The 16,889-nt window shown below is 34.5% G+C and overlaps 1 protein-coding gene across 2 annotated transcripts; it reads left to right on the top strand.

Moving 5' to 3' along the window:
• Positions 1-7,514: 7,514 nt before the first annotated feature.
• On the top strand, positions 7,515-9,943 carry LOC139840348 (peroxisome biogenesis protein 19-1-like). 2 transcript variants are annotated; one of them, XM_071830612.1, is made up of 5 exons: positions 7,515-7,666; positions 7,787-7,835; positions 8,651-8,939; positions 9,029-9,345; positions 9,827-9,943. In XM_071830612.1, exons 1-5 carry the CDS (start codon positions 7,627-7,629, stop codon positions 9,870-9,872), a joined length of 741 nt encoding a protein of 246 aa, XP_071686713.1. In that variant the 5' UTR covers positions 7,515-7,626; the 3' UTR covers positions 9,873-9,943. The 2 variants fall into 2 exon arrangements, with proteins under 2 accessions (XP_071686713.1, XP_071686714.1); XM_071830613.1 differs by having other exon boundaries at positions 7,516-7,666; positions 8,654-8,939.
• Positions 9,944-16,889: the final 6,946 nt, after the last annotated feature.

Genomic DNA, 16,889 nt, shown 5'->3' with positions numbered 1-16,889 from the left:
ATGCCAAAGGTGTGAAAAGTATCACTCGGGGTTCTGCACCAAATTTTGCAATAAGTGTAAAAGAAATGGTCATAGCGCGGCGAAGTGTGAGGTCTACGGAACAGGGGTTAATAGAACGAAAGGAACAAATGGTGTCGAAACGAGTAATGGCGGAGCAAGTAGTGTCGGAGCAAGTTATGCCAATGTAGTTTGTTATAAATGTGGAAAACCGGGCCACATTATTAGAAATTGCCCGAACCAGGAGAACACGAATGGACAAGGCCGCGGAAGAGTTTTCAATATTAATGCGGTAGAGGCACAGGAAGACCCGGAGCTTGTTACGGGTACGTTTCTTATTGACAATAAATCTGCTTACGTTTTATTTGATTCGGGTGCGGATAGAAGCTATATGAGTAGAGATTTTTGTGCTAAATTAAGTTGTCCATTGACGCCTTTGGATAGTAAATTTTTACTCGAATTAGCAAATGGTAAATTATTTTCAGCAGATAATATATGTCGGAATCGAGAAATTAAACTGGTTAGCGAAACATTTAAGATTGATTTGATACCAGTAGAGTTAGGGAGTTTTGATGTGATAATCGGTATGGACTGGTTGAAAGAAGTGAAAGCAGAGATCGTTTGTTACAAAAATGCAATTCGCATTATACGAGAAAAAGGAAAACCCTTAATGGTGTACGGAGAAAAGGGCAACACGAAGCTACATCTTATTAGTAATTTGAAGGCACAAAAACTAATAAGAAAAGGTTGCTATGCTGTTCTAACACACGTCGAGAAAGTACAAACTGAAGAAAAGAGCATCAATGATGTTCCCATTGCAAAAGAATTTCCCGATGTATTTCGAAAGAATTACCGGGATTACCCCCACATCGATCCGTTGAATTTCAAATAGATCTTGTACCAGGAGCTGCACCAATAGCTCGTGCTCCTTACAGACTCGCACCCAGCGAGATGAAAGAACTGCATAGCCAATTACAAGAACTTTTAGAGCGTGGTTTCATTCGACCAAGCACATCACCGTGGGGAGCTCCTATTTTGTTTGTCAAGAAGAAAGATGGTACATTCAGGTTGTGTATCGATTACCGAGAGTTGAACAAACTTACCATCAAGAACCGCTACCCACTACCGAGAATCGATGACTTATTTGATCAACTACAAGGCTCGTCTGTTTATTCAAAGATTGACTTATGTTCCGGGTATCATCAAATGCGGGTGAAAGAAGATGATATTCCAAAGACTGCTTTCAGAACACGTTACGGTCATTACGAGTTTATGGTCATGCCGTTTGGTTTAACTAATGCACCAGCTGTGTTCATGGACCTTATGAACCGAGTGTGTGGACCATACCTTGACAAGTTTGTCATTGTTTTCATTGATGACATACTTATTTACTCAAAGAATGACCAAGAACACGGTGAACATTTGAGAAAGGTGTTAGAAGTATTGAGGAAGGAAGAATTGTACGCTAAGTTTTCAAAGTGTGCATTTTGGTTGGAAGAAGTTCAATTCCTCGGTCACATAGTGAACAAAGAAGATATTAAGGTGGATCCGGCAAAGATAGAAACTGTTGAAAAGTGGGAAAACCCGAAAACTCCGAAACACATACGCCAGTTTTTAGGACTAGCTGGTTACTACAGAAGGTTCATCCAAGACTTTTCCAGAATAGAAAAACCCTTGACTGCATTAACGCATAAAGGGAAGAAATTTGAATGGAATGATGAACAAGAGAAAGCGTTTCAGTTATTGAAGAAAAAGCTAACTACGGCATCTATATTGTCATTGCCTGAAGGGAATGATGATTTTGTGATTTATTGTGACGCATCAAAGCAAGGTCTCGGTTGTGTATTAATGCAACGAACGAAGGTGATTGCTTATGCGTCTAGACAATTGAAGATTCACGAACAAAATTATACGACGCATGATTTGGAATTAGGCGCGGTTGTTTTTGCATTAAAGACTTGGAGGCACTACTTATATGGGGTCAAAAGTATTATATATACCGACCACAAAAGTCTTCAACACATATTTAATCAGAAACAACTGAATATGAGGCAGCGTAGGTGGATTGAATTATTGAATGATTACGACTTTGAGATTCGTTACCACCCGGGGAAGGCAAATGTGGTAGCCGATGCCTTGAGCAGGAAGGACAGAGAACCCATTCGAGTAAAATTTATGAATATAATGATTCATAATAACCTTACTACTCAAATAAAGGAGGCGCAACAAGGAGTTTTAAAAGAGGGAAATTTAAAGGATGAAATACCCAAAGGATCGGAGAAGCATCTTAATATTCGGGAAGACGGAACCCGGTATAGGGCTGAAAGGATTTGGGTACCAAAATTTGGAGATATGAGAGAAATGGTACTTAGAGAAGCTCATAAAACCAGATACTCAATACATCCTGGAACGGGGAAGATGTACAAGGATCTCAAGAAACATTTTTGGTGGCCGGGTATAAAAGCCGATGTTGCTAAATATGTAGGAGAATGTTTGACGTGTTCTAAGGTCAAAGCTGAGCATCAGAAACCATCAGGTCCACTTCAACAACTTGAAATTACGGAATGGAAATGGGAAAACATTACCATGGATTTCATCACTAAATTGCCAAGGACTGCAAGTGGTTTTGATACTATTTGGGTAATAGTTGATCGTCTCACCAAATCAGCACACTTCCTGCCAATAAGAGAAGATGACAAGATGGAGAAGTTAGCACGACTGTATTTGAAGGAAGTCATCTCCAGACATGGAATACCAATCTCTATTATCTCTGATAGGGATGGCAGATTTATTTCAAGATTCTGGCAGACATTACAGCAAGCATTAGGAACTCGTCTAGACATGAGTACTGCCTATCATCCACAAACTGATGGGCAGAGCGAAAGGACGATACAAACACTTGAAGACATGCTACGAGCATGTGTTATTGATTTCGGAAACAGTTGGGATCGACATCTACCATTAGCAGAATTTTCCTACAACAACAGCTACCATTCAAGCATTGAGATGGCGCCGTTTGAAGCACTTTATGGTAGAAAGTTCAGGTCTCCGATTTGTTGGAGTGAAGTGGGGGATAGACAGATTACGGGTCCGGAGATTATACAAGAAACTACCGAGAAGATCATCCAAATTCAACAACGGTTGAAAACCGCCTAAAGTCGACAAAAGAGCTACGCTGACATTAAAAGAAAAGATATAGAATTTGAAATTGGAGATATGGTCATGCTTAAAGTTGCACCTTGGAAAGGCGTTGTTCGATTTGGTAAACGAGGGAAATTAAATCCAAGGTATATTGGACCATTCAAGATTATTGATCGTGTCGGACCAGTAGCTTACCGACTTGAGTTACCTCAACAACTCGCGGCTGTACATAACACTTTCCACGTCTCGAATTTGAAGAAATGTTTTGCTAAAGAAGATCTCACTATTCCGTTAGATGAAATCCAAATCAACGAAAAACTCCAATTCATCGAAGAACCCGTCGAAATAATGGATCGTGAGGTTAAAAGACTTAAGCAAAACAAGATACCAATTGTTAAGGTTCGATGGAATGCTTGTAGAGGACCCGAGTTCACCTGGGAGCGTGAAGATCAGATGAAGAAGAAATACCCGCATCTATTTCCAGAAGATTCGTCAACACCTTCAACAGCTTAAAATTTCGGGACGAAATTTATTTAACGGGTAGGTACTGTAGTGACCCGAACTTTTCCATGTTTATATATATTAATTGAGATTGATATTTACATGATTAAATGTTTCCAACATGTTAAGCAATCAAACTTGTTAAGACTTGATTAATTGAAATATGTTTCATATAGACAATTGACCACCCAAGTTGACCGGTGATTCACGAACGTTAAAACTTGTAAAAACTATACGATGACATATATATGGTTATATATATAGTTAACATGATTTTATTATAAGTATGTATCTCATTAGGTATTTTAATAATGAGTTATATACATAAAAATGAGACTATTAATTTAAGAAACTCGAAAACGATATATATAACGATTATCGTTATAACAACGTCTTACTAGGTACATATGAATCATATTAAGATATTGATACACTTGGTTAATTATGTTAAATGATAAGTAAATATATTATTAAGTGTATTAACAATGAAATACATATGTAAAAATAAGACTACTAACTTAATGATTTCGAAACGAGACATATATGTAATGATTATCGTTGTAACGACATTTAACTGTATATATATCATACTAAGATATATTATATATTATAATATCATGATAATATAACAATTTAACATCTCAATTGTTATAATAAACAATGGGTTAACAACATTCAACAAGATCGTTAACCTAAAGGTTTCAAAACAACATTTACATGTAACGACTAACGATGACTTAACGACTCAGTTAAAATGTATATACATGTAGTGTTTTAATATGTATTTATACACTTTTGAAAGACTTCAATACACTTATCAAAATACTTCAACTTAACAAAAATGCTTACAATTACATCCTCGTTCAGTTTCATCAACAATTCTACTCGTATGCACTCGTATTCGTACTCGTACAATACACAGCTTTTAGATGTATGTACTATTGGTATATACACTCCAATGATTAGCTCTTAGCAGCCCATTTGAGTCACCTAACACATGTGGGAACCATCATTTGGCAACTAGCATGAAATATCTCATAAAATTACAAAAATATGAGTAATCATTCATGACTTATTTACATGAAAATAAAATTACATATCCTTTATATCTAATCCATACACCAACGACCAAAAACACCTACAAACACTTTCATTCTTCAATTTTATTCATCTAATTGATCTCTCTCAAGTTCTATCTTCAAGTTCTAAGTGTTCTTCATATATTCTACAAGTTCTAGTTACATAAAATCAAGAATACTTTCAAGTTTGCTAGCTCACTTCTAATCTTGTAAGGTGATCATCCAACCTCAAGAAATCTTTGTTTCTTACAGTAGGTTATCATTCTAATACAAGGTAATAATCATATTCAAACTTTGGTTCAATTTCTATAACTATAACAATCTTATTTCAAGTGATGATCTTACTTGAACTTGTTTTCGTGTCATGATTCTGCTTCAAGAACTTCGAGCCATCCAAGGATCCATTGAAGCTAGATCCATTTTTCTCTTTTCCAGTAGGTTTATCCAAGGAACTTAAGGTAGTAATGATGTTCATAACATCATTCGATTCATACATATAAAGCTATCTTATTCGAAGGTTTAAACTTGTAATCACTAGAACATAGTTTAGTTAATTCTAAACTTGTTCGCAAACAAAAGTTAATCCTTTTAACTTGACTTTTAAAATCAACTAAACACATGTTCTATATCTATATGATATGCTAACTTAATGATTTAAAACCTGGAAACACGAAAAACACCGTAAAACCGGATTTACGCCGTCGTAGTAACACCGCGGGCTGTTTTGGGTTAGTTAATTAAAAACTATGATAAACTTTGATTTAAAAGTTGTTATTATTAGAAAATGATTTTTATTATGAACATGAAACTATATCCAAAAATTATGGTTAAACTCAAAGTGGAAGTATGTTTTCTAAAATGGTCATCTAGACGTCGTTCTTTCGACTGAAAAGACTACCTTTACAAAAACGACTTGTAACTTATTTTTCCGACTATAAACCTATACTTTTTCTGTTTAGATTCATAAAATAGAGTTCAATATGAAACCATAGCAATTTGATTCACTCAAAACGGATTTAAAATGAGGAAGTTATGGGTAAAACAAGATTGGATAATTTTTCTCATTTTAGCTACGTGAAAATTGGTAACAAATCTATTCCAACCATAACTTAATCAACTTGTATTGTATATTATATAATCTTGAGATACCATAGACACGTATACAATGTTTCGACCTATCATGTCGACACATCTATATATATTTCGGAACAATCATAGACACTCTATATGTGAATGTTGGAGTTAGCTATACAGGGTTGAGGTTGATTCCAAAATATATATAGTTTGAGTTGTGATCAATACCGAGATACGTATACACTGGGTCGTGGATTGATTCAAGATAATATTTATCGATTTATTTCTGTACATCTAACTGTGGACAACTAGTTGTAGGTTACTAACGAGGACAGCTGACTTAATAAACTTAAAACATCAAAATATATTAAAAGTGTTGTAAATATATTTTAAACATACTTTGATATATATGTATATATTGTTATAGGTTCGTGAATCAACCAGTGGCCAAGTCTTACTTCCCGACGAAGTAAAAATTTGTGAAAGTGAGTTATAGTCCCACTTTTAAAATCTAATATTTTTGGGATGAGAATACATGCAGGTTTTATAAATGATTTACAAAATAGACACAAGTACGTGAAACTACATTCTATGGTTGAATTATCGAAATCGAATATGCCCCTTTTTATTAAGTCTGGTAATCTAAGAATTAGTGAACAGACACCCTAATTGACGCGAATCCTAAAGATAGATCTATTGGGCCTAACAAACCCCATCCAAAGTACCGGATGCTTTAGTACTTCGAAATTTATATCATATCCGAAGGGTGTCCCGGAATGATGGGGATATTCTTATATATGCATCTTGTTAATGTCGGTTACCAGGTGTTCACCATATGAATGATTTTTATCTCTATGTATGGGATGTGTATTGAAATATGAAATCTTGTGGTCTATTATTATGATTTGATATATATAGGTTAAACCTATAACTCACCAACATTTTTGTTGACGTTTTAAGCATGTTTATTCTCAGGTGATTATTAAGAGCTTCCGCTGTCGCATACTTAAATAAGGACGAGATTTGGAGTCCATGCTTGTATGATATTGTGTACAAACTGCATTCAAGAAACTTATTTTGTTGTAACATATTTGTATTGTAAACCATTATGTAATGGTCGTGTGTAAACATGATATTTTAGATTATCATTATTTGATAATCTACGTAAAGCTTTTTAAACCTTTATTGATGAAATAAAGGTTATGATTTATTTTAAAATGAATGCAGTATTTGAAAAACGTCTCATATAGAGGTCAAAACCTCGCAACGAAATCAATTAATATGGAACGTTTTTAATCAATAAGAACGGGACATTTCAATAGCCGACCGACGATGACCCACCGGAGAAACGAAAAAACCTCAAAACCATCAGAAAAGGGAAAGAGAGATTGAGAGACGAAGAAAACCAGAAAAAGCATAAAAAGGAAGAAAACAGTCTGACCACCGGAGATATGCCGGTGGCCGGGAAAGGCAAACGAACATGGGACTACAAACCGGAAAAGAAGATCCGAGACGTTAAAAAGGATGGCAGCGGCAGTAGCAACGAGAAGAATGCAAGAAACACCATAATACAAAGAATAATGACAATGCCAGAATTAAAGAGTTTTTTTTTATGGAGAGAAAACTAATCCTTTATTTTTATTTATGTTTAAGGAGATATTACCAGTATTATTCTTAAAATTTCATATCTATATTTCATCCCATACCCCTATACTTCAACATTCTCTTCAATCACCCCAAAATTCCCATGTAACCCTCTCAGCAACCTACAATCCCAACAGAAAAATAAAATAGTTGTATTCTATCAACAGATACAAACCAGGGCGAAATAAACATGGCTGAGCATTCCGACGATTTAGACCAACTTCTAGATAGTAAGTTCACTACATCTAATCTGCGGCTGATAAATTATGTTTATAATTTATTGAAATTAACGAATTAATCAAGCTTCGAAATTCGTATAACTGATTAATTATGTGTTTAATCTTAATTAGGTGCTTTGGATGATTTCCAAACCCTAAATCTTGCTTCTTCTTCTCAAAGGTTCGTAATTATTCCATAATTGTTGCTTTTAATGGTCAAAGCTAACTAAGTAGCCATCAAAGTAACTACAGGAATGAGCTTGCTGGTTACATGTGAATTTAATTGATTATTTTCAATCTTATCCACAAGGTTAATATTCAACGAGTGGTTGACCTTTGAGTCATCATACTTGGTTATTTGTTTGAAACCAGCTATGCACTTGCAGAATTTTAATAGATTGTTTGTAAAAACATAAACTTTCGACAAATTGTGGAAGGTAAATACAAAACGAAAGTAATGCATCATATTTCCGAATTAGTTCTCCGATTTCACTCGTTTGTAGATGGTTATGACTTTGTAAGAACATGTCCATGGTGTGAAAAGTAAGGGAGCGTTTGATTGTCTCTTAATTAAATTGTAACACTGAATGTTGAATGTTGAATGTTGAACCGTTCAGCATTCAGTGCATTTGTGTTACCGACATCAGAATGACAAATGATGCTGAACTGTTCATCAATTTGTTGACCCATTCAAAGTTGAAATACTTTATTAACCATTCGATACCTCCATTTCTTTTAACATGCTTATATCCAGAACACTTATTATCAAAGAATTGTATTCTTATAGAGTTCATTCATAATGATTATATCCTACATTTTTTTTTTCATAAAGGTCAAGTTGTGTCAGTATATCAATTTACTGAAATTATATTAATATATACACTCATGTAGACATCACATTATTTAAAAAACATCACGATGTTACCCAATCTTTCCTTTTGTTTGAATTAATTATAAATAATTAAGGGTTTGTATTCTTTTCATTTGGTGATAAAGTAGAGATAACGGTGCTGACAAACCCGAGGCTTCTTCGTTACCCAGTGGGGTTCAAGGATTAGGGATGGGTCTGCCCGATTTGAGAAGTAAGAGCAAAGGAAAGCAAAAGGTTGCACCAAAAGAGTCACATGCTTCAGAGACTCTCAATAAGTTGAGGGAGCAGACACGCGAGACCGTCAAGGGTTTGGAATCTATCGCCGGTTTAAAACTAGGTGGCGTTGATGGATTCGGCGATGATAAAATGATGGAGGATTTAGTCAAACAGTTTGAGGAACTTGCTAAGTCTCAGGTATTTTAATGAAGGCGTTTCAGTTTGATTTTAGGTTAATTCATTTGTACTATGTTTGATTGCTAATTGTGTACTATTCAATTTGATAGGACATGGAGTCAATAGTAGAGACAATGATGCAGCAGCTTTTATCCAAAGAAGTTCTTCATGAACCCATGAAAGAAATCGGAGAAAGATACCCGAAATGGTTAGAAGAGAATAAGTCTAAACTTAGCCAAGAGGAATGCAATCGTTACTTTCATCAGTATGAGCTCATACGTGAATTAAATATAGTTTATGATACTGAGCCTGGTAATTTCAACAAAATCATAGAGCTTATGCAAAAGATGCAAGAATGTGGTCAACCACCGAATGATATTGTGAAAGAACTTGCTCCCGATTTTGATATATCAGCTCTCGGTCAACTGTAAGTAGCTTTCCTCATTTTTCTTATATAATTGTTCATCTTTATAAAGGAACGATTAAACAAGTTATCACATTTCTTATATTCGTTTTAACTTTCAAATACATTACATGCATATGTAGTGTACTTGCTAAAAGTCACTATGAGCTACAAAAATTTTGAACTTTATTAAAGATCTTATGAACACTTCCAACTACAGGATGGATTTTTAATCACATACAACAGAAGTATAAAGGGCGTCAGTTTCAAATTTAACTGCATTATACAGTTTAACTATTTAGGTCAAATAATATGAAAATTTTATGCAAGTTAATATTAAAATGGCTTGAAAACTTTGTATATGGTGTTAGAGATGCAATGATGAGTGTCTTAAGTAGTTAACATATACATCATGTCAATATTGAATTCTAAATGTATTAAGTTTGCTTTTTAAGCAGTGAGGTATTATTTAATCTGATCTGATATGTAACTCCTTGACTTGCAGGTCACCTGAGATGGTTGATGCTCAGCAGAACTGTTGTATAATGTGAGATATAGTATGCTTACTATTGTTTCTTCATTTACAGTGTTTTTTTTTTTTTTTTTTTTTTTTTTTTTTAATTCTGAAGAAAATAAAGCTGTTTTAACTTTTCAAATTTTACTTTATCGTTTACGGGCTGTAAATTTGTGATCTTAGATTCTATGCTTCTGTAAACCCTGGTGAAACCCCATTAAAGCCTCATACACTCGATATATTTATCATGATCTGAATATGAATGTGGTGACCTGAGAGTCAGCTTTGACTTTTCAAGTCAAACATAGTGTTTGAAATGCAAATTTGGTTTAAACTTGAATGGATATGGATATTGGATCAACATAATTCAAATACGCTTTCTTATTACATTTTTGGTTTACATGTACTTGTTCAATGACAAGTATATAGTGGTGGTATTGATGATAACACGTTAGTTTTACAAAGAGTGTTTTGGACATTAGAGAATGTTTTTATTATGTTTTATTGTAAGTTAAAATATGAACTTATGGAGTATGTGTTAACAATTGATATGCGAAAATATTAATTGAAAGTTAACTGAATTTATTATCATTGAATTGATTATGAACTAAAAGAAGACTAAAAACTTTGAGGACTACATTTTGAATATATTGCTTAAGTTTTTTGTTACAAATGAACATGATTATATACAACTAATGGCCTAACAGCTAATTTCTAGTTGGGTATGGATCCAAACACATTTTGGAACCACTTTGACTAAAATGAAAATATGCTAGTTATAGAGCCGTTGTTGACTGCTTTGTTGATTGTTGTTGCTGACTTTCTGCTACTGCTTATTGTTACTTGTGACCCTCTATATTTGGACATGATGAGAATATGATTTCTCTGATCCAAAGGTTAAATACCATAAAAGGTAAGTTTTTTTGTAGTTGTATTCTAACACTCTCCCTCAAGTTGAATAGTGGGATTTTCACAATTCAACTTGCCCAATACATCATTGAGGGGTCTTCAGTTGACTAGTCAATCACGAGCTAGTCTTCAATTTTGTTCAGCCGATTCCCGACTTGAACTCATTAGATTTGCCTCGATCATCAAGCTCCCGACATGAACTCAGTTCATTCTTGAACCTTTATTAGTTCACCAAGGAGTATTCAATTTATAGACATGAACCCAGTCCAACTTGGACCCTTATTGGTTCGCCTATGAATATTTAAGTTTCCAGACATGAACCCAGTCTAACTTGGACCTTGTTTGGTTCGCCTGGGATATTCAGCTTCTTGACATGAACCCAGCTCAATCTTGAACCTTTACTGGTCCGCCAGGAATATTCAGATTCCAAACATGAACCCAGATCATTCTTGAACCTTGTTTGGTTCGTCAGAATATTTAAGTTTCCTTTTCCTGACATGAACTCAGTTCAACGTGAACCTTGTTTGGTTCGCCAGAAGTATTTAAGTTTCCCGACATGAACCCAGCTCCATTTGAACCTTGTTTGGCTCGCCCGGCATGAACCTAGTTTAATATTGGATCTTGTTTGGTTCGCCTGACATGAACCCAGTTCAAGATAAGCCTTGTTTGATTCGCCTGGAGTGTCTTTCTCTATTTCTATTCCTTAAATGCTTCGGTAATCAACTCACGGTGACGCTAGAATCAATCTCCCCCTCACCCGTGTGTTGGATATGTACCGGAAACATTATAAAATGCAAAGGATTAGTGACGTCATAATCACAAAATGTACTCATAATTGTTATAATTCATTAGGCTTATAACTACCTTTAGTGGTTTGATTCTTGATGTTATAATTCAGTAGGCTTATAACTACCTTTAGTGATTTGATTCTTGATGTTATAATTCAGTAGGCTTATAACTACCTTTAGTGATTTGATTCTTGATTAAGAATACTAATAATGAAGTGTAAGAACAAAGATGATAATGGAGAGAAAGAAAGAAACACTTTGTAAGTGTGAGAAATAGTGCAAGTTTAATGCTTGCATTCATGGCTATTTATAGCAAAAATATCACAAGTTTAGGTAATACAATAATATTACTTTTGTGTATCAATAATTGACTATCCATTTATATATATATATATATATATTTATATATTATAACACTCCCCCTTGGATAGCAATTTTGTTTGTTGAAGATCAACTGTAAGTTACTGCCTCGTTAAAAACCTTGCTAAAGAAAACCCAGTGGGAAAAACTTTAGCTAAGGGAAAAAGAGTGCAGCATGGAGTTGACTCCCCCTCAAGTAGACATCGCTTCGGTTGTTACATCTTTTGAACATGTCTCATGCCAATGTTATGAACGTGCGTTCTGAAAATAGCAGTTGGAAGTGCTTTCGTGAAAAGATCAGCAGAGTTTTTGCTGGATTGAACATATCTCATTTCAATCTCGTTGTCCTTAATGAGATTTTGAGTGTATGAGAAGAATCTAGGAGGTATGTGTTTAATTCGGTCACTTTTGAAATACCCTTCTTTCATCTGTGCTATGCAAGCTGCATTATCTTCATAGATAATTGTTGGACTTTTATCGCGTTCTAGTCCACAAGAATCAGTAATGATTTGTGTCATTGATCTCAACCAAAAACATTCCCGAGTAGCTTCATGTAATGCAATCACTTCGGCATGATTTGATGATGTAGCAACAAGTGTTTGTTTTTGAGAACGCCATGATATTGCAGTACCTCCATTTAGGAATACATATCCAGTTTGAGATTTAGCTTTATGTGGATCAGATAAATAACCTGCATCAGCATAACCAACCAAATCTTGTTTTGATTCATTAGAATAAAATAATTCTAAATCAGTAGTTCCTCGAAGGTATCGAAATATGTGTTTGATCCCATTCCAGTGTCTTTTGGTAGGAGCAGAGCTGAACCTTGCCAACAAATTAACTGCAAAAGAAATGTCAGGTCTTGTACAATTTGTAAGATACATAAGAGCTCCAATTGCACTAAGATATGGTACTTCTGGTCCAAGAATATCTTCATGATCTTCACATGGACGAAATGGATCAGTTTCAACATTGAGTGATCTAACAACCATAGGAGTACTTAATGGTTTTGCCTTGTCCATATTGAAACGTTTCAAAATCTTTTCAGTATATGTTGTTTGATGTACAAGTAAACCATTAGGCATATGCTCAATTTGTAAACCAAGGCAATACTTGGTTTTTCCGAGATCTTTCATTTCAAATTATTTCTTTAGAAGTTGAATGGCTTCATAGATCTCTTTATTTGTACCTATGATGTTAAGATCATCAACATAAACAGCTATGATCACATATCCGGATGTTGTTTTCTTAATGAAAACACAAGGGCAAGTAAGGTTATTTGTATACCCTTTGCTTATCAAGTAATCACTTAATCAGTTATACCACATACGTCCCGATTGTTTTAACCCATATAAAGATCTTTGTAATTTAATCGAATACATTTCTTTGGGTTTTGCATTTGATGCTTCTGGTACCTTAAATCCTTCAGGTATCTTCATATATATATCACTATCAAGTGATCCATATAGGTAAGCAGTCACAACATCCATGAGATGCATTTCTAAATTTTTAGAAACTGCCAGGCTGATTAAGTACCTAAAAGTAATTGCATCCATAACAGGGGAATAAGTTTCTTCATAATCAATTCCCGGTCTTTGAGAAAAACCTTGAGCTACAAGTCTAGCTTTATACCTTGTAACTTCATTTTTCTCATTTCTTTTTCGGACAAAAATCCATCTGTATCCTACAGGTTTCACATCTTTAGGAGTGAGAATGATGGATCCGAAAACTTTTCTTTTATTGAGTGATTCTAATTCAGCTCGTATTGCTTCTTTCCATTGAGCCCAATCATGTCTATTTTGACATTCAACCATAGATGTTGGTTCTGGATCATCATCATTATTCATGATGTCATATGCAACATTAAATGAAAATTTATCATCAAGATTTTTCATTTCATTTCGGTTCCATAATATTTTTGAATATGCATAATTGATTGCAATTTCTGTATTGACATCATCAATCTCCTCTGCAGTAGGAGTACTGATTTGTGGTTCTTCTTGAACACTTTCTTTTACTTCATTATTAGCTGATTTTTTTTTTCGAGGATTTTTATCCTTTGAACCAATTGGTCTTCCACGTTTCTGACGTGGCAAAGATTCATAAGTGACGTTATTGCCAGCTTTTGGAATTTCAATTCGAGCTGGAGTATTTACTGCTGGTATATATGATTTTGTCACCGTTTTTGTATCTGTAAATGCATCAGGCAATTGATTTGCAAGTTCTTGTATATGCATTATCTTTTGAACTTCTGTCTCGCATTCTTTTGTGCGAGGATCAAGATACTTTAATTGAGGTTCACACCATGAAACATCATTTTCTTTATTTATCATTTCTCCCCCTAATCTAGGGAACAATGTTTCATTAAAATGACAATCAGCAAAACGTGCTGTAAAAACGTCACCTGTCATAGGTTCAATATACCTTAATATTGAAGATGTTTCATATCCAACATATATTCCCAACCTCCTTTGAGGACCCATTTTTGTACGTTGTGGTGTCGCAATTGGAACATACACTGCACAACCAAATGTTCTAAGATGGGAAATATTTGGCTCTTGACCAAAAGCAAGTTGTAGGGGGGAATATTTATGACTTGCACTTGGTCTGATGCGAATCAATGCAGCAGCATGTAAAATTGCATGACCCCATATAGATACAGGGAGTTTTGTTCTCATTATCAATGGTCTAGCGATTAACTGTAAACGTTTAATCAATGACTCGGCTAAACCATTTTGTGTATGCACATGAGCAACAGAATGTTCAACAACAATTCCTATAGACATGCAATAGTCATTAAATGCTTGAGATGTAAATTCACCAGCATTATCAAGTCTCACCCTTTTAATGGTGTAATCAGAAAAATGAGCTCTCAATTTAATAATTTGAGCAAGAAATTTTGCAAATGCCACATTACGGTTTGATAACAGACAAACATGAGACCATCTGCTAGATGCGTCTATTAGAACCATGAAATATCTAAATGGTCCACATGGTGGATGAAATGGTCCACATATATCACCTTGAATTCTTTCAAGAAACATTGGTGATTCTTTCTCAACCTTAAGTGGTGAGGGTCTAGTTATCAATTTTCCAAGAGAGCAAGATGTACATGGAACCATTGTATCATGATGGATTTTTCTATCCTTTAGTGGATGTCCATGAGTACATTCAATAATCCTTTTCATCATTGTTGATCCTGGATGGCCTAATCTGTTATGCCATAAACTGAATACACCAGGATCAATATATTTTTCGTTAACTACCATATGTATTTCTGGTACATTTATATGTGTATAATGTAATCCAGAACTAAGCCTTGGCAGTTTTTCAACCACATGACTCTTGTCAGTGATACTTAAATATTTTTCATTTTCTGTTGTCACTGACTGATAATCATACCCGTTAAGGTATATGTCGGAGAAACTCAATAAATTTCTGCTTGACTTTGGAGAAAATAAGGCATCATTTATTAAAAATTTTGTACCATTTGGTAGTATGAAATTTGCCTTTCCTATCCCTTTTATCAAGTTAGCAGGTCCTGATATTGTATGTATAGTTCCTTCCGTTGGTTTTAGATCAATAAAATATTTCTCGGATTTAAGTATAGTGTGTGTAGTTCCACTGTCTGCTATACAGAGATCTCCACCACTTGATTGATGTTGTATTCCAGCAAAATTCATATTGAACTTCATATATAAGAAATAAATAGTGAGTACATTAATATTACACAATATTTTAAACGCAAATAGATAGTACTGAAACATTTAGCAAACATAATGACAAAGACAGACGATATTAAATCGTTTATTTTTCGAAAGACACACAACTTAAACATTCAAGAAATCTTCATATAAATCAGATGGTTTCTCAGTGACTGTTGGATCGACGTTATCCACAAAGTTTACTTCCTTTTCTTTATCTTTCAGCGAATCCTGATACATCTTAACAAGATGTTTAGATGTTCGGCAAGTATTAGTCCAGTGGCCCATTCTACCACATCTGTAGCAAGATTCTTCAGAATTTTTAAAAGAAATTTCTTCAACATCTTGTTTAGTGGGCTTGTATTGTGGTTGATATTTATATTTTCGTGGATTATTATTTCTTTGACCACCACGGCCACGACCACGACCACGTCCTCGCCCATTACCATTACCATAAGGATGGTTTCTACTATAGTTATGGCTTTTGGCATGATGATGGTGATGGTTATTATAACCACGACCTTGCCCGCGTCCTTGTCCCTGTTTATAATTATTTGCAGTATTTGCTTCAGGGATTGCAAGTGTACCAGTAGGACGGAATTGCTGATTTTTCATTAATAGCTCATCATTTTGCTCTGCAACTAAGAGATATGAATTAAGTTCAGGATATGTTTTGAACTTTAGCATTCTCAAATTTCTTTGCACTGTGATGTTTGCAGCATTCATTGTGGAGAAAGTTTTCTCCATCATGTCTGCATCACTTATTTCATGTCCACAGAATTTAAGTTGTGAACATGTATTATACAGAGCTGAGCTATATTCAATTACTTTCTTAAAGTCTTGGAACCTTAATGTTCTCCATTGTTCCATAGCAGCTGGAAGTAAAATTTCTCTTTGATTATTGAATATGCTTTTGAGACCTTCCCATAAAACATGGGGATCTTCTACAGTCACATAATTATTTTGTAAGCATTCATCAATATGTTGATGAATAAAGCAACATGCCGTTGCTTGTTCTTTTTCAGAACAAGTGTTGTTTTCATTTATGGCTTCAAGAATGCCCATTGATTTAAGATGCATTTTTACTTTTATAACCCATGGCATGTAGTTGTTTCCAGTTGATTCTAAAGGAGTAAATTTAAGCTTTTCCAGATTCGACATTTTCTATTAAAACAAACAACATGATAAATTATAGTCACTTTATATTCATAAGTATATAAACATTAAACATAAATTTAATATAACATAAATGATAAGTAGGTGACAGTGTCGACCATATGTAAGCAATCATTA

Source organism: Rutidosis leptorrhynchoides, chromosome 4, assembly GCF_046630445.1.
Source record: "Rutidosis leptorrhynchoides isolate AG116_Rl617_1_P2 chromosome 4, CSIRO_AGI_Rlap_v1, whole genome shotgun sequence".
NCBI lineage: Eukaryota > Viridiplantae > Streptophyta > Magnoliopsida > Asterales > Asteraceae > Rutidosis > Rutidosis leptorrhynchoides.
Note: the sequence above shows the minus strand (reverse complement) of the source record. Positions and strands in the feature narration are given on the sequence as shown.